Source organism: Equus przewalskii, chromosome 4 (assembly GCF_037783145.1).
Source record: "Equus przewalskii isolate Varuska chromosome 4, EquPr2, whole genome shotgun sequence".
In the NCBI taxonomy this organism is placed as follows: domain Eukaryota; kingdom Metazoa; phylum Chordata; class Mammalia; order Perissodactyla; family Equidae; genus Equus; species Equus przewalskii.
In genome coordinates, this window is record NC_091834.1 from 52,201,104 (window position 1) to 52,218,092 (window position 16,989).

At 36.5% G+C, this 16,989-nt stretch overlaps 1 protein-coding gene across 6 annotated transcripts in view; it reads right to left on the reverse strand.

Moving 5' to 3' along the window:
• The window catches only part of MACC1 (MET transcriptional regulator MACC1), a 66,728-nt gene that overhangs the window by 16,320 nt on the left and 33,419 nt on the right, over positions 1-16,989 (reverse strand). For all 6 annotated transcript variants that reach the window (XM_070615871.1, XM_070615869.1, XM_070615872.1 and 3 more), the window contains 3 exons: positions 7,254-7,377; positions 3,454-5,495; positions 37-225 (listed from right to left, as the gene is read on the reverse strand). In XM_070615871.1, the coding sequence (XP_070471972.1) occupies positions 37-225; positions 3,454-5,495; positions 7,254-7,368 (2,346 nt within the window). In that variant the 5' untranslated portion in view covers positions 7,369-7,377. The remainder of the gene's footprint in view (positions 1-36; positions 226-3,453; positions 5,496-7,253; positions 7,378-16,989) is intronic.

Below are 16,989 nucleotides of genomic sequence, written 5' to 3' on the forward strand. Positions count from 1 at the left end.
TTTTTCACTGTTTAATTAGACAAACAGAAATCTTACCTCAACAGCAACATCTCCAGTTTTTCCTCGGTGAGGAATTTCATAAGCCTCCATTTGTTGCTTTGTGAGTCGTACTAACTTTTCAGCTAGTTCCCTCCAGCCTTTTCCAAGCTTGACAGCTGACGTCAGAATAGCAGCCTCTTGGATGAGATGTGCTACTAACCCCTGGCAATCCATCTTCAGCAGAGCCTGCAGCAACAATTACATGTCATAATTAAAAGCAACTAATTGGGCTTTTTCTTATAAATTAAGTTTTTCATTTCATATTGTAGAAACTCGCATCCTCTTTTTCACCACACATACGTTTGAATTTTCTAAAATTCAAAAAGTTGATTTACTTTTAAGCAAATGCAACCAGCAAAGTATAGCAGACACAACTAGACCAAAATTAGGGGAGAGTCAAGACGAGCTCAGTGACTAATTATAGGGCCTTGAGTAAACCACTTAAATAATACGTTTCTTAATATCCTTAATTGCAAAAAGAGGAAGTTGAAGTAGACACTTCCAAAGATACCCTGAGGTCCTAGCAGTCTATAATTCATCAACCAAGGGATGATTATTCACTCTACAAAAAATAATTCCTTTCCTTACCAGACGATTGGTTACAGGATTTCTCTAAAGTGTGACCGTCACACTGGTACTAGTAAACATTGTTCTATTTTTTATCAAAATGTGATTTAAAACTTTTCAGAATCACGCCTGTTGCATAAAAATGAGAGACATTCCTACAAGATGCAACAAAGCAATTGATATTTATGACAAAAAAAATTAACTCTCTCCCTTCACCTCCAGTGTAATTGTGCTAACTATAAACCACTAGTTATTAAAGATAAAGCACTCAGTCTTCAACAATGTAAAACGGAAAACCATCAGACTCTTTCTCCTTAATTAAGCATTTGAGCTTTGTCAATCACCATACATATTTCAAACTAGTCTACAAGTTTCTCTTTTGCTTTGAATATAATTTAAAATTATGGGATTAGATCTATCTCTATCTCTTCTCTGTTCAAATAAGCAAATAAACATGTTTAGTAGCTCTCATCATTTAATGGCACTTAAAAGCTTTATTTATCATTATGAAACAATAAGTAAAAACAAATGACCAAGTAAGGCAACTATTAAAGTCCATAGTGTGTTCATTCCTATGGAAGCATCAGAAGGACTACTCATGGGTTTTATATGTAGACTATATTAACCCATAAATTTATGATGAGGAGTTATGACCTCAGCGAGAAGCAGTACTGAGCCAGCAGACCCCTGAAGGTACTTTTGGTAAAGTGTAGAGTGGGTTTAGCAATGTTTATTCCAGTTTCTTGTTTTAAGGAAAAGAAATCTGCAGTTGGAGTTACAAAATTTGAGTTTAAAATCCAGCTTCACAAAGTATAGGACTTGAGATAAATTACAAAATATCTCTATTTAATGATTTTAAAAATGGATACAGTCTAGCCACCTATCTAGCTGCCTATAATCGTTATGAAAGTTGAATCAGATGCTAAAGTGCTTTAGAGAGTGCCAAGAGTCAAGTACACAAAGACAGCCAGTCTCAATGTCTAGAGATGACTAAGGTGTTTAGAAGCCACAATCTTTCTCGGCTCCCTTCCAGCTAACCCCAAATTAATATACAATTCTAGAAAACCATATACTTACTATGCAAATAAAGTTTCAAGTGATGGCCTCTATACCCCATGCTGCATCATCTTCCCGTCAGATACCCAGGCCCAAGTCCCTTCCAAATAGAAATCCTGAAGCCTCCACTGAGGCACAGGATGAGCGTTTAGGAACTACTTCCTTGGATGAGCTCTCCACTGGCACTGTCTAGTTAGTCACCAAAGCCACTCAATTATCATACACACCAACATAGTGCAGGTACGATCAGGCTTAAACTTTCAGAGCATTTGGCCAATATAACCTTTTTTTTCACACTGAGAGAAATAAGAAAGCAATTTTCAATTCAAATCTTCATGGGTCCATGCTGATCATGATCTATGAGAGTTAATGAGCTATTACAAAACATATGTGCAGCTTCAACCAGATAGATCAACCAATGACTCTAAATGGCCCAGATCAAGTGAGAATGCAGCATACTATCACAAAACTACCTGTTTAACAACTGGGTATCCGGACTTTTAAAATTTAATCCCTCTCAGTATCACTGTAGTATCATAAAAATAACTGAAAGAGAGGAAATGTTTTATATATACCATTTCTTTAATATACAAATTGTTAGTGTCACAGAATAAATTCGTCTCCGAAAATTCCTCTCCTCCTTTTGCGCCCTGATTAAAATTTTGCTCCTTTACACCTGAGTTGAGTAAGAATATACCTACCTGTATATTCTTACACATCTCTTGTAGGGTATCAGCCTCACACAGTTATAATAGTATTTAATACACACACCAACAGACATATTCACACAAGCATTTTTACACACACATTCATAACTTTGTTTCAGGCATAGTGGTTTTAAATATAGCTTTGGAATGAAAAAGTTCTCAAATCCCATCTCAGACATTAACCAACTGTGGGGCCTTGGACAAGTTGTCCAACCTCCCAAGACTCAGTTTCCTCTATTTGTAAGATGAAGATACTATCTATACTTACCCCATAGAGTTGTTACAATGGTTAAATGAAGATAGTGTGTATAGAGTGTTCAGCACAGTGCCAAACAGATAGACAACCTCAGAGGAGTGTTAGCTATCATTATTATTATTTATACATTCACATTTTAGCCACTCAGAAATATTCTCTTTTTTTTTTTAACTTTTATAAAATACTGAATTTCCACTTTTCAGGTAAAACAGTTCTTCGTCTTCTTTATAACTCTCCACTCAGGTTTACACCGGAGTGAATACTATGTTGAAAAAATATGATCCTGAGAGCCCTATGAAAACATGAGTATTAAGAAAAGAATTAGCAATATCATTTTTTGAGTTTTGATGCATTGCATACAGAAGAAGAATATTAAATCGCTAAAGGACACAGATATGTTTAAAAAAAAAAAAACACTAACAAGTGTGCCTGTAACAATGGCCAAGTTAGTTTTGTTTCAGTTTGCTCTTATTTACTTTCATGTTATTGGAGCTTCTCTGATATTTTAAGAGCTGTCCAATTATTTAACAGAGGAAGAAAAGAGATCTCTTCACTGTTATGCTCTGACACAAACAAAATATTTAATTTTCCTTTAAAAGACGATCCTCAAGTGTCTAATTTCTGGGAAAATCACAAGTGAATCTCAAATCTAAGAAATAAATTATATAATCTTGTAGGAAAAGCTCTATATTTGCTGAAAGCGACTTCAATTTATTTGAGAGTGTTGAGAATTTTTTAACTTCTCCTCTTAAATGTTTGGTTATAAATATTGCCAAGTTAATAAAGTTCTCTATGCTAAATACATTATTGTGATCAAGCAATACTCACCACAATAAGTTCATAAAGAAACTTCCTGGTATTTCTGTCTGCATGGCAATCTTCCTTTAACTTCTTTACAACATAAGAAACTTTTTCTGATTCTTTAGCTGCTTGTAGTCCATCAAAATCTTCCAGTTCCAGGTGCGAGTAACCCAGGATATCAGCTAAAACTTTCCAGTCATAAACTTTTTCTGACACCAAGGTCAATACAACTGAGTAGATGTAAGTGAATTTTCTAAAGGGGAGGGCGATTTGTTCGATAAGATTCTTGGTTGTGAAGACACTCTCTGGCATAGATATTACTTCTTCCTTTGCTGCCACCTTGACATTTTTGCAATGTACAAGTCCAATCTTACCTCTCAGGACTCCCACATACCATTCTTTCACTTTGGACTGCCCAATGGCTTTTATCTTACCCTTCCCAAGCAGAGCTACTGTGTCCCCTTTGAAATATTCAAGTAAGTAGTCAATCTTGCTTTGTCTTAGCACTGTCTTCAGGGTTACCCCATAGTTGGCGAAGTTCAATTTTTTGTCTTGGAATGTGGGATATTTAACACACACTCTTGGTAGTAAAGGAGCAGACTTGATTTCCGTTTCCTTCTGCAAATCATCTGGCAGATTTGAGAGCCTTTTTAGGTGTGGGGCTGGGTCAGGTGTAGTGATAAAGAACTGAGTAACTGGTCCACCATTGGGAGGTTCCACCTGAACACGGAAAACAAACAAGTGCATTTCTCTGCAGTCAACTAAGGAAAATAAAAATTGTTGATGAACTACTTCACCTGCTTGCAACTGCTTTTGTTTAATTTCTTTCCTTTCTCCTTCTGCCTTTACTTCAAAATCAGCATCACATGAAAAAACAGAAATACTTAAATCTTGTGGCTTGTCAAGAACAAATGAATGCTTCCCCCAGAGCTGAAACACAACTGGAGATGTGTTTTTTCCACCCTTCTTAACATCAGAGATTGTCAGCTTTCCTGGCATATAAGTGTGTCCACAAACTGTGAAAACAGCAGTGAAACTGGGATGGATATATTTGGGCCCATAAATTCCAATTGAGGTGGTTTTGTGGATGTAATCCCAAATGGTGGCAGCTGGCGACAGAGTAGCTTTCGCTTGCACAGCAATCACTAGATACATCACCTGACTCAAGTCTATTAGCTTGACTTGGATGGTGTCTTTATAAATGTAGCAGTTGTTTAACACTTTGAAAGGGCCTTCTTTACCCAGGCTGTGTAAACACACTATTTCTGTCATGACTTGGCTGAAAGGATCCTTTCTTACTTCAGCCCCTATTTTCATCTCCAGCAAAATGGCTTCCATTGTGTTAAGGTTGCCTAACATCATTTCCAACAGTGGGCTTACAGTGCATGAAAGATCATGGTTAAGCATGTGTGGAGGATCAAGAAAAGCCCTTAGAGATACCTCTTGGAATTCTCCCTCTGCTACATGGCCTTGAGGCACATGAACAGTGATATCTGATTCAGGTAATTGCACTGACCCTCCTTGGTGGTTTAATTTACAAACTATCATGGTCTCTGCAACTTGTGTTTGGGCCCATCCAGGACTCTGATTAATTGTATTCAAATCCAGGCAGGAGCGGGCCAGTTGGCGTTGACTTAACCAAGCCATTTTATAAGCCTCTCGATCATTTTGAAGCCATTCTAAATCTTGTTCTAGGATCTCATCAGAGTTATGTATATTCTGAGGGGCATGTGCTGTGTCACCTAAAATGTCCAAAAGTTCTGAAACACTTTTAGATCTTCCAGATTTCCTTGAGGAAGACTGCCTAAGCAACTGATGCACATTAAGGTCACCACCAGAGGAATCGAAAGAATTTCCGTTTTCTATTTCTCTAAAAAAAAGAAAAGGATCTTCCTTCAAGATGGAAATATTCTCTCTCTTCTCGTTATTTCTTAGCTGAGTTATGTCATCCAAAAATGGGTTAGAAGCAGACAGTTCATTCCAGAATGGATTTGTAGCCTTGGAAGCATTATTGCCATGAAGTATGAAAGCATCTGACCAACTGAGAAGCAAACGTGGGTCTGGACATTCTTGTTATTTAAACAAAAACAAAGCAAAACAAATATAAAGTGGCATTCTGAGATACGATCAAAATTAACTTTTATTTTAGCTTAAAAATTCAAGGCTTTTTATTTTGCTTTTTGATCTCCAGTCTAACAGCTATTACAAAATTAATGTTAAATTTGGTCAAATTTTCATGTTGTGAGGAAAGGTAAATTGTTCTACCAGTTTATTTTGACCATATGTAATATGATTTTATCTTTTAGCACATCATGATTTATAAACAAACAAATGTTTAACAAATTACATAATCAGTTGAACACATCTTCTTAAAAATGTCCCAGACTACATATACTTATGCCTTATTATTTTATGTTTCATTTTCACAAAAGAAAACCTCAGAATAGAATAATTCAGTATGTAGAGTTTTCTAAACATTGCTCTCATTATATTTATTGTTCCTTTAATGTTTTTCTTTTCTTATAATATTCAATATGTGAAAAATATCAAATACATCTGTTAATAGCTAAAATATGTTTTAAAAAAACAATATGCCAAATAAGATGATAATGAATTTCTTAGATTATTTTCTGATAATTTTGTATTGATAAATTTTAATAACATTGAAATTTTTTCATGAAAAAGAACACCACGAAAATGAACATTGAAAAATGAACCAGCATTATATTTACTTCTTGAAGGAATTCATTAAGCTTTTTCAAGTTTAAACGACAAAGAACAGGCTTACCACTATGAAATGAAAACATATTACTACTTTGGAAAGTGAGTATTTTAAGAATCAGCAACACATTAAAATATTCACATATCAACCAGAAGGAATTTCTATATATCTCACAAATATTGAAGTCATTTTTTTAATGTTTAAAGCAATTCATACTTAGTAATTTTCCAATAAATATTGGTAACAATTCTGTAGACTGAATATACAGGATTCACAGTCTACAGGAGGTGTGAAACTGGTGCTGCTTCAGAGAAACTGAAAGCCAAAATGGCCAGCCAAAATAGAAAAACGAATTCAAGTAAACTGTCAGAATTTTGTTTAATATATGGAGAACTATATCTTGATTGAAATGAGTTTTAAGCATCATATATTAAAAATCAGAAATGCATTTTGAAAAATAAAAATTGCATTTCTCTTATTTCCGCAAGTTTCTTCAATTCAGTTGCATCTAACTCTGTTAAAACTTACTTTTCCTATGAAGATCAATTCTTTTATGATCCATCAAGATTTCTTAGGCCACTCTAACCTCTAGAGACCTCTTTAACCCCCAAATTTATTATATTTACTGCATATACCACTCATTTAATAATGAGTTTTTGCCTCCTCATAATATTTATATAATCTGTTGGCCATGCTATTATATTTTACTCATCTTTTTTTTTTTAAGGAAGATTAGCTCTAAGCTAACATCTGCCACCAATCCTCCTCTTTTCGCTGAGGAAGACCAGCCCTGAGCCAACATCTGTGCCCATCTTCCTCTACTTTATATATGGGATGCCTGCCACAGCATGGCCTGACAAGCAGTGCATAGGTCTGTACCCAGGATCCGAACTGGGGAACCCTGGGCTGTTGATGTGGAACGTGGGAACTTAACTGCTGCGCCACTGGCCAGCCCCTGCTCATCTTTTAAATGATAATGTAAGTATTTCTATGATAATGTTGGGATTTTATGATTCTTTTAATCTTCTGTAGCACTTGTCAGATGTAGCCCTCCAATAGTTACTGGTAATGGATGAAAAATTACAATAGTTATAAATCCCTGTACCTGTAATATTGCAATTTTTTGAGGCTTTTTGGGCTTCCATGTCAAACAAATTTCCTTCAGATCTATTTTGTGAAATTCCTCTTGACCAAAAATGACCTCTTTCACTGGTTAGCATTTTTTCCACCTACAAAGTAAATACATATATTTCTTGTAAGCTTACATACATAATTTGGCAGAGAAACCAAACTCAAAATAGCTCACATATTTAAATAGAAAACTACATATAAAAATACTCCACACAGGTCCTCTACTTCTGGGACGATGCTGGACTAGGTATCCCGAAATACGCATTAGCATCCCATTGAAAAATGCTCAGATCCTGGATTAACACCAACAAGCAAACCTAGAAATGCACTAGCGATCCTATAAAAAAAAAATGCACTGTATTTGTAGACTCTTAAGCTACTTTAAAATTTATATAGAAAAGCAAAGGGTTAATATTTGAGACAATCTGAAGAACATGATGGAAGTGACAAGTGCCACCATATATCAGCATTTATTATAAATATGTGCTAAGTAAGACAATGTGGAATTGGGATAGAAATAAACTAAGGACAAAATATTCCCAGTAGTAGACCCACCCACACGTGGAAACTTGATATATGACCAAAGTGGCCGTGCAGAGCAGTACAGATTATTCAGTAAACAGTGATGCTACAATTGGTTGTCCATGCTGAAAAAAAATTACGTTGGTAATACACAAAAGTCATTTTTAAGAGACAAAGACTGAAAAGCAAACTAAGAGTCTAAGCAATTATCTTTATGCTTTCTGAAAAGTAGAGAATTTCTTAACAAGCACACAAAATGTAAACCATAAAAAAAAGAAAGACAAATCCTATACATCAAAGAACATGTTTACAAAAAGTTAAAACACAAGCTAAAAATTAGGAGAAGATATTTTCATTATATATGTCTAAAAAAGAAAAAAGGATTGGATTCTAAAACATATCAAAGACTCCTACAAATCAATAAGAAAAATAAAAACAACATTATAGAAAAAAGATCTGAATAAGCATTTCTCACAAAAAGTCAACATAAATAACCTCAATATATTGATAATCAGAGAAATGGGATAAAATTACCACCTATCAAATTTGCAAAAATTTTAAAATCTGGCACTCCAATTATTGGTAAAGATGTGAAGCAAAGAGAAATCTAATACACTCCTAGTGGAAGTGTCAATAAGTACAACCACTTAGAAATCAGTCTGGCATTATCCAAGAAAGATGCTTGCAGCCTAGTACCAAGCAATTCCAATCCCAGTCATTTGTTCTAGTAAAACCTTGCATATGTGCATCAGAAGAGATATACATGAATGTTCATTATGTTATATTAACAAAAAACTGGAATCAACCAAAATATCTTTTGCCATATGAATGGACAAATAAATTGTGATGTTTTAATACAATGGAGTACTATGCAACTATGAAAACAGATGAATTACAACAAAAAGCATCAATATATACTAATTGTAAGTATTGCACTGCTGAGACTCAGCCTTCTTTACATATATGTTTTCTCTTAGTCCCAAGACAACACTGAGAAATACATATTTTAAATCAGATTTTACAGAGTACAGAAGTGAATCTCAGCAATGGGACATATAACTAACCTACAAGTTCAAATAGCTGGTGACTCACCCAGACATAGTAACTCAGGCACATTATAGCTACCTCATACAGCCCATGACTCAGTATGTCATATTCCCCTTCTCAGACTCAAGATTTCCAACAGTACATTCTGAGAGTATCCTATCTTCTAGTTCAAATTTCCAGTCGTGCTAAACTTTACTTCTCATTCTCTTTCACATGTTAACCACACCTCCTTCACCTTTGACTCATCTTTGTTGTCACACTCTTCTTTCAAGTTCTTCACAGTTAATTTCAAAGAGGGTTATTTTATTTTTTAAAGAAATCAAAAGTCTTTTCTGGTATAAAAAAAGAAAGGACATATTGAAAGAGAGGAAAGAAAAGGGGAAGGAATCGGAGGGGGGAGGGGAGGAGAGTAAGGAAAAGAAAGAATAAAGAAAAGGAAAGAAAAGAGGGGAGCATATTTTCCAAATATGGTGAATAAACAAATGGCAAAAATTATCTCATTAAAAAAAACAGGGTCTACTCTTGCACATGCACAAAAATTAACTCAAAATGGATTAAAGATTTGAATGTAAGACCTGAAACCATAAAACTCCTAGAAGAAAATATAGGCAGCACACTCTTTGACATTGGTCTTAACCACATCTTTTCAAATACCAGTCTACTCCAGCAAGGGAAAAAAAAGAAAAAGTTAACAAATGGGACTACATCAGACTAAAAAGCTTCTGCACAGCAAAGGAAACCATCAGCAAAACGGAAAGACAACCCACCAACTGGGAGAAAATATTCACAAATCATTTATCAGACAAGGGGTTGATCTCCAAAATATATAAAGAACTCATACAACTCAACAACAACAAAAAAAGAAAGCAAACAACCTGATCAAAAAATGGGCAGAGGACATGAATAGACATTTTTCCAAGGAAGATATACAGAGGCCAACAGACACATGAAACAATGCTCAATATCACTAATTATTAGGGAAATGCAAATCAAAACTACAATGAGATATCACCTTGCACCAGTCAGAGTGGCTATAATTACCAAGACAACAAACAACAAATTATGGAAAGGATGTGGAGAAAAGGGAACGCTCATACACTGATGGTAGGAATGCAAACTGGTGCAGCCACTATGGAAAATAGTATGGAGATTTCTCAAAAAATTAAAAATAGATATACCATATGACCCAGCTATCCCACTACTGGGTATTTATCCAAGGAATTTGAAATCAATGATCCAAAAGAGATTTATGCACCCCTATGTTCATTGCAGCATTATTCGAAATAGCCAGGATGTGGAAGCAACTCAAGTGCCCTTCTACAGATGAATGGATAAAAAAGATGTGGTATATATGTATACAGTGGAATACTACTCAGCCATAAAAAAGACAAAATTGTCCTATTTGCAACAACATGGATGGACCTGGAGGGTATGATGTTAAGCGAAATAAGCCAGACAGAGAAAGAAAAATCCTGCATGATTTCACTCATATGTGGAAGACAATAAATACATGGATAAAGAGAATAGATTAGTGGTTACCAGAGAGGAAGGGGGTTGGGGGGTGAGCAAATGGGGCAAAGGGGCATATATGTATGGTGATGGATAAAAATTAGACTACTGGGGGTGAGCACAATGAAGTGTATTCAGGAATTGATAAACAATAATGTACACTCGAAATTATGCAATATTATAAACCATTATAATCCCAACAAAATTACTTAAAAAAAATAAAAAAACAGGGGCCAGTCCTAGCAGAGTAGGTAAATTCATGCGCTCTGCTTCTGCGGCCTGGGGTTTGCCAGTTAGGATCCTGGGTGCAGACCGACACACTGCTCATTAAGTCATGCTGTGGCGGCATCCCACACAGAAGAACTAGAATGACCTACAGCTAGGATATACAGCTATGTCCTGGGGCTCTGGGGAGAAAAAACAAAAACAAAAAAGAGGAAGATTGGCAACAGATGTTGGCTCAGGGTCAATCTTCCTCACCAAAAAGGAATCACTGCTTCTAAAAAAAAAAAATTCAAATGGTGCAATAGCAATTTTTTCCTCTGATAGGTGAAACTACATGGAAAGATTAGGTGAAAAACCAAATTACGCAATATGCAATTTATGCTGAAACCTCAAATTTCCTGGCCGATCGTCAAAATTCTGTGGTTGATTTTACTAAATAGAATGTCCAAAACTAAAAGTCCTTAGCACACCATGGGTAGCCAAAACTTTGAGCTAAGAAAATTAAGTTCACATCCTTCTGCAAAATTAAGAAAATCAAATTAAAATGAGAAAAAATACTTAAATATAAAAGCAGTTTTCATAAAAACAAAGTACATTTTAAATGGAAAACAAATTTAGACAGAAATCTACCTAAACTCTTTAATTTCTTGTGGAGAAAGAGCAGAAAGGAATAATTTATACCCAGGATTCTTTTGAGGCAAACAACTCTTGGTATAAAAAATAGCTATAATCTAGTGGGATACAGTTAGAAGTCCTCGACCACATAAGAACCAGAAATGGTGGCTTAGGCAGCTATGGTCCTGGAAGATCATAACACCTCAGACACAAAGGCACAGGTTTGCTGCAGTTCTTTGTGGAGTAGCCCCATTCTCCAGTCACTCAACCAGATCTCTGTCCTTTAAAGCAGTGGTTCTAAACGTTTGCTGTACCAGAATCAACTGGAGAGTCTGATCAAACACAGTTTGCTGGACCCACCCCAGTGTTTCTGATCCAGAAGGTCTGAGATTGAGCCCAAGAATTTGCATTTCTAACAAAGTGACCAAAAGATGTGACACTGTGGTTCTTGGGGGCACGTTTTGAAAATCACAACCTGAAAACTACCATGCTAATATCTTTACCTGGCCAAGTAGATTTCTCCCTACTCTCTGGCTGCTCCCACTATTTCCCAATAAATCCTTCTTCTCCCTTCACCAAAACCCCTCCCCCCCATCTCACAGGACTTCACCTTGAATCTGGACTTTTTTTTCTATGAATACAGAGAGAGGTAGTATCAGGAAAAAACCCTGATGCTGACCTGTGGAGGGCAGTTCTTGTTTACCCAGGTGCAAATGGCACTAGCTACATTTATCATTTTCCTGTGTCTTCTTCCAACTCAGTGTGACAAACTTCATACTCATAGGCAATTGCTGTCCAAAATGGGAATTTTTTAAACTTTGCCTAAAGAAGCATCAGTCAATCTTTGTTGGAATGAGTACGTGGGGAAAGAAGTCTACTATCCACTTAACTGGGGACACATTTTTGTCAATATGCCTTTTACAAGGCACTTATTCTGATTCTGCATGATCCATTATTTTTTTCCTTAAAGAACCAATGAATAAAGTTTCGCTCTTAATTTATTATACTGTTTAAACTAGGCCTTAAGGAACTGGGAATGTTTACCAACTGTACAATTTAGCAAAATATCCCAGATGATTGTGGGGGAAGGGGAGGTTGCAAAAGAGTAACCAGAGAAGCAAAACCATTCAAAAGAATTGTTCCTCTAAAATGAGTTCCTTTGAAGTGTTTATGGTAGTCATTATATACTGAAAATTGATATTTTTAGCCACCCAGCAGGTTCAAAGTATTTTCCAACTAGTCGTTGAATACCTCAGATCTCCTTTACATGTTTCCATGATTTGTACTGTATTTAACTCTTGACCTAGGTGATATTAAAAATATTTCCATGTATGCTATAACTCTTAGAGGTTATAACTGGTGGATTTCCTCATCCTCCGAAGGCCAAACCTATTCAAATAACTTGTGTTCCTTTGTAAATGCAACTGGTATAAAAGGGCTGAGTGGCTCACAAGGGAACTATAATCAGCAGATGATGCTCAACTGGTATGATTTTACTGAGCCTTACCAGGGTGTGTGTAGCCTTACTGGATGTTGTTACCCCCAGGGTACCTTCTGATGGCCTAGGGGCATTCTCTGATTGGTAATATAATTACCCTACCACCAGTTATTAGATAGTTTGAGTATTACCTCCGGACATTACGACCAAAGACTGAAAAGATCTGATGGGAAAATGTCAGCAGCACTTTTTTTTTTTTTTGAAAGATTTTATTTTTTCCTTTTTCTCCCCAAAGCCCCCCAGTACATAGTTGTGTATTCTTCGTTGTGGGTTCTTCTAGTTGTGGCATGTGGGACGCTGCCTCAGCGTGGTCTGATGAGCAGTGCCATGTCCGCGCCCAGGATTCGAACCAACGAAACACTGGGCCGCCTGCAGCGGAGCGCGCGAACTTAACCACTCGGCCACGGGGCCAGCCCCTCAGCAGCACTTTTTACCAAGGAAAATGGCTTTACAAGATTCTCCAGGGAGGGCAGGAGGGACCCTGATGCATTAAGCAGTGTTAGAAATGTACAATAATTTGTATGATGCCTCCAATATTGGTAACTCAAGACATTCCATAAATATCTCCTCTTGTTAATATTACCATGTCAAGATGTCTATCACTTCCATTACATCTTATGACCCTTCCATCAATGGCAGAATTGAAATTTTGGAAAATTGTAATAATTGTTCAGGATAGGATCATATTAGTAAGCACAAATCAGGAACAGAGAAACAGTAGATTGAAAATTGTTTCATGTTAGGCTTAATAACGTAGCCAAGGAACCTTCCCAGAAACCTCAGTTTATAAGAGAAAATGTAAAGGTCTCTAAACAGATACACAAAAGGAGTATTTCAAGCCTGTAAAATAATAAAGAATAACCACGATAAGAGCTATTATTTATTGAGAGCCTGCTACATTGCTAGTACTATGCATGAATTTTTTCATTTATAACTGGCAACAATTATAGAAAGTTGGTTCTATTATTATTCCATTTTGAAGATAAGGAAATGGAGGCTTAGGGAGTTTATTAGCCCAAGATTATATAGGTACTAAGCAGCAGAGCCATTGTTTGAACTTGGGGATACTGGACTCTAGAGAACAAGCTTTTGAAGCCTACACTATGCTTCCTACCCATGAGTCAGATCTTACCTTCCAAAGGAAGTGAGATTTGAGACTATGCCCTGGGCTTGTTGCTGGAGAGTAGCATCAAGCCTCAGTTTTGATCCCAGGAGATCTTCACCATCATGTTCACAGCAGGGCCCATAAAGTGAGCATGAGACCTGTGCAGTCACACAGGGCCCCACTCTCAGAAGAGCCTCATGCTTAGTGTAATCCTCTGCTGTTGAAACACTTAATAAATTTTGAACAAGTGGCCTCATAGTTTTCTTTTGCCCTGGGCACTGCCAATTATGCAGCTAGTCCTGGCTTATGAAGTTGGCAACCCTTAGTCTTCAAACCCAAAGCAAATGACAGCAATTATAATGATCATGAAGAAAAGAGAACAGCATTATTTTAGATGAAGAATACTCATCTTACAGATGATAAAACTGAGCTGCAGAGAAGTTAAATGAGTTGTCCAAGGTAGCACCTTTGTCACTGGTAGGTTCAGCAATCAAACTGTCATCTCCTGATTTGAATTCAATAAGGAGGATATGAGAGTAGTTCTAACTGTTCCGTGAATTCTATAAGAGTAAAAAATGAGATCCCTTCGAATTCTGATGCTATATAATGTCAAAAGTAGTAACAGCTTAGATTTTAAGACCTCGAAGCAAAAGTGATAAAAAAGTTTAACTCAATGAGAGTGAAATAAAGTGGTCTCTAGCCTCACGCTCCCCTAGCATCATACTTCCCGCCAAATAAGGACTCTTTGGATGTGACATTTGGCCAAGGCAAGAGAAAATCAAGTTCCTGGTAAGGTCAGTCCTACTTGTCTGGATTTTACCTCATTCTTGCAGCATCTTGCCTTTCACCTCACAGAGCAAAACTATGTAATCAACATTCAACAAGTTGATAAAGAGATCTTTTGAAAGTTCAGAGGATATTTCATAGAGATATTAGTGTTTGAGTATTACAGACTTCTGATAAATATCCATTGTAAATCAGCAATCTTTTAATATTGACCTAAACATATATAATTGATCAATAGACATTTATTTTTTTAATATGAATTCCCTTCAGTATGTTCATTTTTGAATGGAGTTTTTTTGTGAGTGCATGCACACACACATGCACACACAACCCTTCTTCAGTTTAAAAAGAATTTGAGAATACTTACAAATACTCAAATGACAAAATGCACACACACATGCACACACAACCCTTCTTCAGTTTAAAAAGAATTTGAGAATACTTACAAATACTCAAATGACAAAATGCATTTAAACAAGTATATTATTCTTCAGTAAAAAAGTTAAAAAATAAACAATTAGGTGAGAGGGGCCGGCCTGGTGGCCGAGTGGTCAAGTTCGTGTGCTCTGCTTCAGTTGCCCAGGGTTTTGCTGGTTTGGATCCTGGGCACGGACATGGCACCACTTGTCAAGCCACACTGAGGTGGCATCCCACATGCCACAACTAGAAGGACCCACAACTAAAATATACAACTAACCACTGGGGGGCTTTGGCAAGAACAAGAAGAAGGAAAAAAAAGAAGATCAGCAACAGATGTTAGCTCAGGTGCCAATCTTTAAAAGAAAACAAAAACAAGTAGGTGAATAAATTAGGGTGACACCTGCAGGGAGGTGGTAGGAAAACCAAAATAGTTTCACAAACATCATGCTGTAAGTTGTAGTATATTATTAGCAATAGAATACAAATTTGGCTCTCCACTTTCTCAGAGAGACCACAATAAGGAAAACATTATTAGTTACAAGCTTCACAGTGACCATATGATACAAATAAACCACTTAGCAGAAGCACCAGCATCACCAGGAGTGATAAGAAGCTTGCAACTGCTGGGAATGACATCTTCACACCACCCTTTATCATGTGTTCAACAGTGAGTCTCTTTCATGGAACTCTTTCTTAATGTGTGCTGATGGCACATCACTGAAGGCAATTCTGTCAAGTCAGATGGAAAGCAGGGGGTCCAGCTAAGCAGCTATCTGCCTCCCTATCCTAATACAAGGATACAGGTTAGGTTACAAAAGGGCAGGATAGATTGTCTGGTTCAGTAAAGCCCACCCTACTTAGTTTCTTTCAAGTGAGTTTCTGTTTCCACTTTTCAACCTACATGGTCTCAGATGTTCTAGCCTTTGATGAGGATCCAGAACCGCACTTCCTTTAAAAGACCCAAACAATCAGCTAATCTAAAAAGAAGAGTCATACCCTTTTGTGAAAATTGAAACGAGTAGCTACAAGGTAGTCCTAAACAGAAGATATTCTACCTCTGCTTATTGTAGCTGTGACATGGTCTTAAGTTTTCCTTAGAACACAGTTGTGTCATTGCTCATACACAAAAGCATAGACTCCTAAGCCATAGAGCTTAATACTTCTAAGTCATACTTCTAGGCCATGGAGCCAATCTTTAGTACTTTCTTTGTGGAGAAAATTTAATGAATTTCTTATCAAATGCTTACTGTTGCCGAACAATATTCCCAGCAATGTGTCTCTCAAGTTTAACTTTAAGCAATATATGTTCCTAGCAAACTCTCAAAGACAAATGAGCTGCAAAACCTATCCCTAGTAAGGGAACAAGTTTAATTATTGCATGAGTTGTCAGATATGACTTCAGCATGTAACAGTGACCTGAAGTCTTTTTTTTTTCTCTGAACCCTTCAATGCAAGAGAAGTTTCTTGGCTTATACTTTTCAAAAGGTACAAAGGTAAACTACTGATTTGGAAGGAGTGGAGCCAAAATCGGATTTACAGTGTGGCTAATGAAGCTGAAACTGTAGGACTCTCACTTGCATGGCCCTTTCCAAGGCCCTGTGCCTGATTCTGTATTTGTTTTCTTATAAGCTTCATACCCTGCAAAACTCCACCACTTTATAGAATACTTGTCATCCTGAGACCTCATTAGTTGTCCCCTATCAGCCGTGTTTGGTTTTTTCTTATAAGTAAATGCATTTTGGCAAAGTACAAAGAATACAGGCTTCGGAGTTAAAAATTCTCTTGTTTCTGACCCATGGGTATAAACTTGGGAAAGTTATTAAACATTTCTGTGACTCTGCTTATCACCTGTAAAAAAAAAAAGGAAAAAATGAAAAGAAATAAAAATTGCAAGGATTATTATTATTTAATAAGCCCACATTCTTCACAGTGCTGCTTTAATAGTCAAGTGAAATACTGTATAAAAAGTAGAACAACAAGATG